The sequence below is a fragment of the Girardinichthys multiradiatus genome, chromosome 1 (assembly GCF_021462225.1).
Source record: "Girardinichthys multiradiatus isolate DD_20200921_A chromosome 1, DD_fGirMul_XY1, whole genome shotgun sequence".
Classification (NCBI taxonomy): domain Eukaryota; kingdom Metazoa; phylum Chordata; class Actinopteri; order Cyprinodontiformes; family Goodeidae; genus Girardinichthys; species Girardinichthys multiradiatus.
Window position 1 is genome coordinate 49,854,937 of NC_061794.1, and position 9,874 is coordinate 49,864,810.

At 42.2% G+C, this 9,874-nt stretch overlaps 1 protein-coding gene across 1 annotated transcript in view; it reads right to left on the reverse strand.

The window, feature by feature from the left end:
- Window positions 1-6,844, reverse strand: part of slc6a8 (solute carrier family 6 member 8) — a 68,033-nt gene extending 61,189 nt beyond the window's left edge. The window contains exon 1 of the mRNA XM_047362821.1: window positions 5,621-6,844. Coding sequence (XP_047218777.1) covers window positions 5,621-5,954 — 334 coding nt within the window. The 5' untranslated portion in view covers window positions 5,955-6,844. The remainder of the gene's footprint in view (window positions 1-5,620) is intronic.
- Between the last annotated feature and the right edge of the window lie 3,030 nt (window positions 6,845-9,874).

Consider the following 9,874-nt stretch of genomic DNA (forward strand, 5'->3'; position numbering starts at 1 on the left):
TGTGTGAACATAAAAAGTCAATGTAACAACATTAACAAATTAAGTTATGAAAATGCTTTTTTCATCAGTAGCACTGAAGAAAAGGACAGAACAACCTGTTTACCAGATTCAATTCAATTCAGTTTATTTATATAGCGCCAATTGCATCCAGTCAGTGACTTGCAACATTCACTCCTCCTGGATGAGCATGTAGAGACAGTGGACAGTCACTGGTGTTGACTTTGCAGCAATCCCTCATACTGAGCATGCATGTAGCGACAGTGGAGAGGAAAACCTCCCTTTTAACAGGAAAAAACCTCCAGCAGAACCAGAACCAGGCTCAGTGTGAGCGGCCATCTGCCACGACCGACTGGAGGTTTGAGAGAACAGAGCAGAGACACAAAGAGAACAAAGAAGCACTGATCCAGGAGTACTTTCTATGGGAAGGAAAAGTAAATGTTAATGGATGTAGCTCCTTTAGTCGTTTCATCTAGAAAGAAAGAACAGATAAACTCTGATCCAGTTTTCAAGGTTAGAGTCTGAAAGAGAGCACATAGAGTTAGTCACAGTAGAAGCTCAGTCAGTAGCCATGTCTAGGAGAGAGAAAGGGTTAAACACTAAAAGACAGGGCCATGTGGATCATCTGTAGAAGGTGAGCATTAAGTTGTTGCCAGCAGAAGCTCAGACAATGCCCCTCTCCAGAAAGGTGTCACAGGTAGACACAGAGTCAGGCCAGGTGTAACTTCTAGGAAGAGAAAAGAGAGAACATAAAGTTAAAAGCTGAAATAACAGCAAACAATGCAGAATTGGAGAGTAGTATGAGAATGTAGCAAAGAGGGTGAAAGTGGTCATTATGTCCTCCAGCAGCCTAAGCCTATAGCAGCATAACTACAGAGATAGTTTCAGTTCAGATTATTTAGTTAAACGGCGCTTATTTACAACAATGTCGTCTCAAGGAACCTCACAAAGGGTCCCACTGATGGTCATTGTTCTACTAAAAAACCACAAGGATTAGGATACCTCCCTCTGTCAGACTGATTATAACCATTGGAAAAGAGAAGGGGTCATACAGGTAGCAGAAATGGAGGGTGTGTTTGCACCTAAACCATGACTAAGCCGGTTTAGGCTAAACCTGACTCCCCCTTACTCCAACCAACAGGGAGGGAAGAAGACTCCCTCCCTGGTAAACTAAGCCACTCTAACTATAAGTTTTATCAAAAAGGAAAGTTTTAAGCCTAGCCTTAAAAGTAGACAGGGTGTCTGCCTCACGGACTAAAACTGGGAGCTGGTTCCACAGGAGAGGAGCCTGATAACTAAAGGATCTGCCTCCCATTCTACTTCTAGAGACTCTAGGAACCACCAGTAAACCTGCAGTCTGAGAACAAAGTGCTCTGTTAGGAACATATGGACCAATCAGATCTCTGATGTATGATGGAGCTAGATCATTAAGGGCTTTATATGTGAGGAGGATAATTTTAAATTCTATTCTGGATTTAACAGGGAGCCAATGAAGGGAAGCTAAAATAGGAGAAATATGATCTCTCTTTTTAATTTTCATCAGAACTCTTGCTGCAGCATTTAGAATCAGCTGAAGGCTTTTAACTGCATTTTGTGGACATCCTGATAGTAAAGAATTACAATAGTCCAGCCTTGAAGTAACAAATGCATGGACTAGTTTTTCAGCATCACTCCTGGACAGGATATTTCTAATTTTGGCAATGTTCTGGAGATGAAAGAAGGAAATCCTAGAAACCTGTTTAATATGGGATTTAAATGACATGTCCTAGTCAAAAATAACACCAAGGTTTTTTACTTTATTATCAGAGGTCAATTTAATGCCATCCATGTTAAGTGATTGACTAAGCAGTTTCTTTTTTAAAGACTCCGATGAAGCTAATATTTCTGATAACTCAGGAAGCTCCACAGGATCAAAACAGTCCAAACACAAATCAAGTTCTGCAGTTATTTCCAATGTTTTCTCACTTGCTGAGGATGATGTAATCATCTTCAGGAGTATGTCAAAGATTTTATTTTTAATAGAATCAATTTTATTTAAGAAGAATCCCATAAAGTCATGACTACTGAGAGCTAAGGGAATGGATGGCTCAACAGAGCTATGACTCTGTGTAAGTTTAGCAACTGTACTAAAGAGAAACCTAGGATTATTCTTGTTCTCTTCTATTAATGATGAGAAATAAGCTGTTCTAGCTTGGTGAAGTGTCTTTTTATACAACAGTAGGCTATTTTTCCAGATTAAGTAGGAATCCTCTAGGTGTGTAGAGCGCCATTTTCTCTCCAATTTTCTAACATTGTGCTTTAAAGTACGCAGCTCTGAATTAAACCAAGGAGCTAGCCTGCTATGAATAATTACCTTCTTTTTCAAGGGGGCTGCATTGTCTAATGCATCACGCAATGATGAAGAAACACTATGAACAAAAGAATCAATTTGTGAAGGGGAAGAAACAGAATTATTGCCCTCCACTGTGCTTTTCAGTGATAATGAGGAAATTAAAAGTGGAACAGATTCTTTCAAGGTTGTTACAGCATCGTCTGATAATGATCTACTATAATGAAATTTTCTTTCAGGTGTGGAGTACTCGGTTAAATTAAACTCAAAGGTTATTAAGAAATGGTCAGGCAGGACAGGGTTATAAGAGAATATTGTTATGTCTTTACACTCAATGCCATATGTCAGCACAAGGTCCAGAGATTGAAGACAAAGGTGGGTAGGTTTGTTAATGTTTTGAGCAGATTCCGAGCATTGTTTCTTTCTCAGTCCAAAACAGACACATTCACCTTTAGAACCTGCAGGACTGATGACAGAAACTCTCTGATTTCTCCTCCTCCTAAAACCAATACAGGCATACACAACCACGCTGACAAACACCAGGGAGGCCCTGGAGGAACTTTACAACTGACTTTAATATATTTTAAGATGTGCTAAATCCGCATATTTATCTGATCTTCTTTTATCCAGAACCGATCTGTGGATAAAACCCAAAGTAGGAATAAAACCCCATATACTCCTTTTCCACCAATTCGGTTTGGAGCCTGTTCTAGTTTCCAAGCGTGATGTCAAAAAGAGGTTCCAGGGTGTGAGGGTTCCAGGGTTTAACTCCAGCACCGCAGCATACTTGAGTTTTCTGTGCAAACTGTGATGTCACTTGTGGGCGGGACAAAGCTGGAGACAATAGGAACAAGCATGGCGGAGAAGACAAAGAACGCACCATGCTGCTACTCTTCCACGATGTGTAACGCCCACTGTTGATGATGCATGCTTGGTTCTGAAAACTGGTGGAACCACGCATCAGTTCTCAACAAAACACACAAGTTCAAGGGCACCAGAACCGAACCAGTTCAAGAACGAGAGTTCTTTCAGGGCAAAAGAGGCTACAGTAAGGCGGGATTTTCACAAACAACCTTCCTGCAGATCTGACACCAGCTGATGGTTTTAAAATAAAACAAAAAAGTTTTAGCCGATAAATGAGCAAAATAATTAAGATTAGTTCTCATTTAATCCATCTCCAGTTAATTACGTCCACTTTCATACAGGTCATTAGACTTTATTGATTTTAGTTTACCTCTGTCTTACTTTTCATTATATTTTCAATTTTTTTATTTTATTCTTTTTCTGATTAGGGCTCTTGGTTTTCACAGTCTTATTAGGATTGTATGCATGTACCTTCTTCATCATCATCATTAAAAGATTTGATTCCTTACAGGTGATGTTCTAACCAACATCACCTGTGTTAGCACCACATTTCTGTTTCCTCATATTTAGCCTGAAATTATTTCCTTGTTTTGTTTGTGTTAGTTGTTTTTCCAGTTTCCTGTGGAAGTAAAGCAGTTGCAGACTGTCAGACGTTTCAGGAGCTGCCTGATAACATTATGGCTCTACTTGTGATGCCTCCTGGTGGCCACTGTAGAAATGCCAGCTCCTGGTATATGGTGAATGGCTTGTACTTGTATAGCACTTTATCAAGTCCCTAGAGACCCCAAAGCACTTCACACTACATCCAGTCATTCACCCATTCATCCACACTGACAGAAGTGTACAAGCCATCTCATCTTCATCCAAGGCCAGATCAGATTACATTCCTGCTGGGAGCTAAACCGTTTTGTTCAGTGTAATTAAAATGTTATCTCTATTTTATGTCATGTTTCATAATTTAGACAATTTATCAAAGCTTGATTTATGCAACCAAACTCAATGTTGTTTATAATTGCCAGACATTATTTATTATTATTTTGTCACCGGTCCTGTTCATAACTTTCATGGACAGGATTTCTAGGCGCAGCCAAGGGCCGGAGGGGTTCTGGTTTGGGGACCAGTGGATTCTCGACTGGAAAAGTGTGGCTTGTCCTCTTCAGGTTGGAGGGGAGTTCCTGCCTCAAGTGGAGGAGTTTAAGTATCTCGGGGTCTTGTTCACGAGTGAGAGGAGGAATGGAGCGGGAGATCGACAGACGGATCGGTGCGGCTGCTGCAGTAATGAGGAGGTCCGTTGTGGTGAAGAGAGAGCTGAGCCGAAAAGCAAAGCTTTCGATTTACCGGTCAGTCTACGTTCCTACCCTCACCTATGGCCATGAACTTTGGGTCATGACTGAAATAACGAGATCCCGGATACAAGCGGCTGAAATGAGCTTCCTCTGTAGGATGGCCGGGCACTCCCTTAGAGATAGAAAGTAATCCTGTCTTCCTTTCAGTGACTTTTAAAGGAAAACAGCTGCTCTTCATTGGCCATAGGAACAGGAAAGCACAGCCTACAGCTGCTGACACAAAGATAATCTCATTGTTTTTCAGCCTGGTGATGATTTAATAATTCATATCATGTATTCTAAACTATAACATGAAGCTGTTGGAAAACGAAACAGGATTTTTTTTCTTTTCTAGCTTTGTTTTACAGCAGAGAACTGAGGAGTAACCACATGACCTCACGAAGACGTAAAATGTATCAGTAACTTCATCCGTTTGTGAGGATCATACAGACATGATTAGGATTATTGGTACTGCAGCATAATTTCTGTGGCACACACACACACACACACACACACACACACACACACACACACACACACACACACAAAAGCCTGTGTGTAGATATAGTAAAACTCTTCAGGAGGCCTTCTGTGCACGTTGTGCTCAGTTTCATCTGCAGCAGCCAATCAGCTGGACGTGCTGCTGTCGCTCTGATCGATACCACCCATCACTGCCTAACATGATCAGGAACATGAGCTACGTCCATTTAGAGAACAGACACGTGGTTGAGACCACTGCCTCTCTGCATGATACCGAAACATGTTCAGAAACAGACCTAGAGACGAACCGTAACTGATTCTGTTCATGCCTGACCTGCAGGTCCGACAGTGAACAGGAAAAGTTCTGAATAATTGGGTTAGAGTTATTTATAAGAAAAAATCATATGGAACGAGAAGACCAACAGCTGAGCAGGACAGGAACAGCAACCAGCTTCCTTTCTCATTAAAGATTCATAAAACGACAGGATCAATTCTGGATTGTGTTTGTAACATCTGCAGCTAAAACAACCCGCTAATTCTGCAGCAGGAAATATTTGAAAATGTGAACTACAGAGTGGGCGGAGTCTATACTTTTTAGCCCCGCCCCATGTGTTCTGAACCTCACCTCCTCCGTTCTTGTAGCACAGGTAGGGGAACCTCCACACGTTTCCGAGTCCAACAGCGAAGCCTACACAGGACATGATGAAGTCCATCTGCCGGGTCCATGTCTCACGTTCCTGGTACCCTGGCCCAACAATGCTGGCCCCGCCCCCTCTTTTATCCTGTCCAGCACCACCTGCCACACCACCACCTACGGCTGCCGCCGTTACTGGGACAAGGCTGCCGTTAGTGGCTGCGGGAGGGAAACCATTGCCATTTGACAGGATCAGATGGTTCTTCTTGGTCTCCTCCATGAGAACCAGAGAGCAGGAGGAGGCGGGCAGAGCCTGTTTCTCCATCGCTGACAGGACAGGAACCAGTCAGGACCCAATATAAGTTCTAATGTCCGATCTCTGTCAGCGCTGAACTGCTTTGTTCTTTCCAGCAGAGTTCAGATTCTTTCCCACAGTAAGACCCAGATTACCAGTCAGATACCAGTAACTAGTCAGAATCCAGTCAGGTTTAGATTGTGTTATCTTTCTTTGACTTTGCAGCTTTTTACTTTTAGAGAGCTGCTCCAAGTCACTCTATCAGTCAGTACCTGTCCGCCCCCCTCAGACACCAGTTCAGCACCAGTAACACACCAGTTATCTCAGTCCACCTCCAGGTAAGAGTCTCACCGACCAGTCAGAGACCAGTCAGTCAGAGCAGGTCCAGTTCAGTCTGCTGTGGACCGCTCTTCTCACTGAGAAAATGATTTAATTTGATTTAGTTTTCATTTATGAGTTCAGGTTATTTTAAACGACTTGAGAAAAATAGATTAAAACAGGACAAAAACTTTTTTAGTTAATCCAGGAGATTTTTCTGTCAAATTAGGACCAATTTAAATAAAAAAATGAGGAACACCGACTGGGGCGCCGCGACCTTCAAAAACAATCCACGAAGCACTTGAATGTGAGTCTGAAGAATCGCATGAGAACTGAGAGTCACGGAGGAGACGGCGGCCTGCTGGGAGACGAAGAGGACGGCCGAACCGCACTTGTGGTTCCGTTTAATCGAACCACGCCGGGTCAGGAGCGGTGCAAACTGTGTAGGAATCTCCGCAGCTCCATCCGGGGAGAGACGTCAATGAGCAGCCAGAGGTCCCTGCAGAGACCGGATCCAAGGTGCTGCGGCTCGGTCGGTCTGACTATCTGAGCGGCAGCGGCGGCTTTAAAGCAGCGGAGGCTGCTCCCTGTGACGTCACTTCAAAAATACGCCCCCTCCCACGTCACCAATACCTCTGACGTCAGTGGGATCCCCGAGCACAGATCAGATTTATGTGAATGGATCCGTGGAGCCATTTGAAGACAAAGGTGCAGAACCACACTTACAGTTAGAACCAGATATTTACAAAGACTGTATGAAAAGGCCCATGATGCTTTGGGTCAGTTAGAATTAATGAAATTATTTCTGTTTGCTAAATGTTAGAATAATGAGATTTCTGACTGCATGAGAAGACATACGGTACAGGACGTACTTTCATTAGACCCACGTTTCTGTATTAAATATCATTTTTATTGGTCTGATTTAATATTCTAATTAACTGAGAAACTTAATTTAGGATTTTCAGCTAAAAGCAAGAATAATATATCATTATAGTTCAATTCAATTCAAAACTACTTTATTAATCCCAAAGGGAAATTAAATGTTGTTATAGCTCATATTATGAAGGTTTCCTCAAAGAGTCGTTGTAGATGCTGATGGCTGTGAGCAGGAAGGATCTCCTGTAGCTCCCCGTCTTACAGCAGATCTGAAGAAGCCTCTGACTGAAGACACTCTGTTGTTGTAGGACAGTCTGATGAAGAGGATGCTCAGGGTTCTCCATAATGTTCTTCATTTTTGAAGGATCCGTCTTTCCACAATGATCTCCAGAGGTTCCAGAGGAGTCCCCAGAACAGAACCAGACTTCTTTATCAGCTTGTTGAGCTTTTTTAAGTCCCTGGTTCTGATGCTGCTTCCCCAGCAGATGATGGTAGAAGAGATCAGACTCTCCACAACAGACTTATAGAAGATCTGCAGCATCTTGCTGCAAACACCAAATGACCTAAGTTTCCTCAAGAAGTACAGTCTGCTCTGTCCCTTCTTGTAGATGGCTTCACAGTTGCATCTCCACTCTAGTCTGATGTCCAGGTGAACACCGAGGTATTTATACTCCTCCACCACCTCCACTTCTTCTCCCATGATGGAAATAGATTTTGACTTATTCCTGTTTCTCTTCAAATCTACAATCATCTCCTTTGTTTTAGTCACGTTCAAAATGAGATGATTGTTTACAGATGTTTTGATTTACAGTATTAAAAGGCATAAACATATCACACATACTTTAATTTTTTTCTAAAGAAAATGAAAATAAACATAACGAAAGTCAAAACATGTCCGTTCAAACACAACTTATTTTGACCATATCCCTACATTAATTGTCAGATAAATGTGATAATTGTTAAGATCAGAACATGTCTCCTTTTAATTATGTTTGTCTTTTGTTTGTTTGATCTTTTAAAATTATAATATTTGTATACATTATTAGGTTGTTTATTTACTACTGTTCCATAAAATGACAGACACATAAGGAGGTTGATGAAGTCTTGAATAAAAAATTATCATATTAATTGTCATTACTATTTAAAATGTTACTCTTGGTTTTTACATGTTGATCTGGCACCTTCTTATCCTTCTGAGTTCCTGCATCTTGGTAGAGCTCTGGGATCTGAAGATCAAATGCTCCTGGAGGCTCCAAGGACTCGACTTATAAGAGGGGAGACAGAGCTCCTGAACTCTGGAACCGTCTCCCTCTTTCTGTGAGGTCTGCCACAACTCTTAATGGCTTTAAATCTCTTTGAAAAACTCATCTTTTTACACTGGCTTTAACTCCAGAGAGTATGATCAGTAGGCCGGCCCTAGCAGTCTTTGTTTTTTATTCTTTATTTTATTGTTTTTATTGTGTTGTTATTGCTTACTGCTTTTATTATTATACGTTTATCTTATCTTTCTTTATTCACCTATGATCTCAGGTAGTATTTATTATTTGCTTGATTCACAATTGCTACCTTCCTAAATGATGCTAATGGTTTACTCCACACCTCAGGAATCTGCGCAGGGAAAAATAAGAAGCTCACAGCAGTGGAGATTGGGCGCGGTACAGGCAGGCCAGGAACAGACTAACAAAGGAGATCAAAGCAGCTAAGAGAAGCTGAAGAACAACCTTTCTACTGGTGACACTTCAGCTGTATGCAGTTTACTTACCGAGCAACAGGTCAGCAGATGATGCTGTTAACTTAGGTCTACACTTCATCCTGCAACACCTCGACCACCCAGGGACGTACGCCAGGATCCTGTTTGTAGACTTCAGCTCCACCTTCAACACCATCATACCAGACATCCTCCACCAGAAGCTCACCCAGCTCAACGTCCCAGCCTCCACCTGTCAGTGGATCAACAGCTTCCTGACGGACCGACAGCAGCAGGTGAGACTGGGGAGCATCTTCTCCTGATCCAGATCAATAAGTACTGGTGCCCCCCCAGGGGTGTGTTCTATCCCCACTCCTCTTCTCTGACTACAAATGACTGCACCTCATCGGACTCGTCCGTGAAACTCCTGAAGTTTGCAGACGACACCACCATTTCAGGTTCTTAGGAACCACCATCTCTGAGGACCTGAGATGGTCTTCACACATAGACACTGTTCGAAAGAAGGTCCAGCAGAGACTGTACTTCCTGAGGCAACTCAAGAAGTTCAACCTTCCACAGGAGCTGCTGGTCATCTTCTACACTGCCATCATTCAGTCTGTCCTGTCTTCATCCATCTCAGTGTGGTTTGGATCATCCACCAAACAGGACAGGTCCAGACTGCAACGAATAATCAGGTCTGCAGAGAGAATCATCAGAGCTGACCTTCCCTCCATCCAGGACTTATACAGGTCAAGGGTCAGGAAAAGAGCTGCTAAAATCTCTGCAGACCCCACACACCCTGCACATAAACTGTTCAGAGTTTTACCTTCAGGTGGCGCTACAGAGCACTGTTCACTAAAACCAGCCGCCACAGAGACAGTTTCTTCCCCCAGGCTGTTTCTCTGATGAACATTTAATAAAGTACAAAACAACAGCATACAGATGTTGCAAATGCACCTTTTTATTATATATGTGTATATTGTACATTGTAAATTTGTATATTCTGTAATGCAAAAATAAAACCAAAGAGCAAAGTGTACTGGAGTCAAATTCCTTGTTTGTATGTATG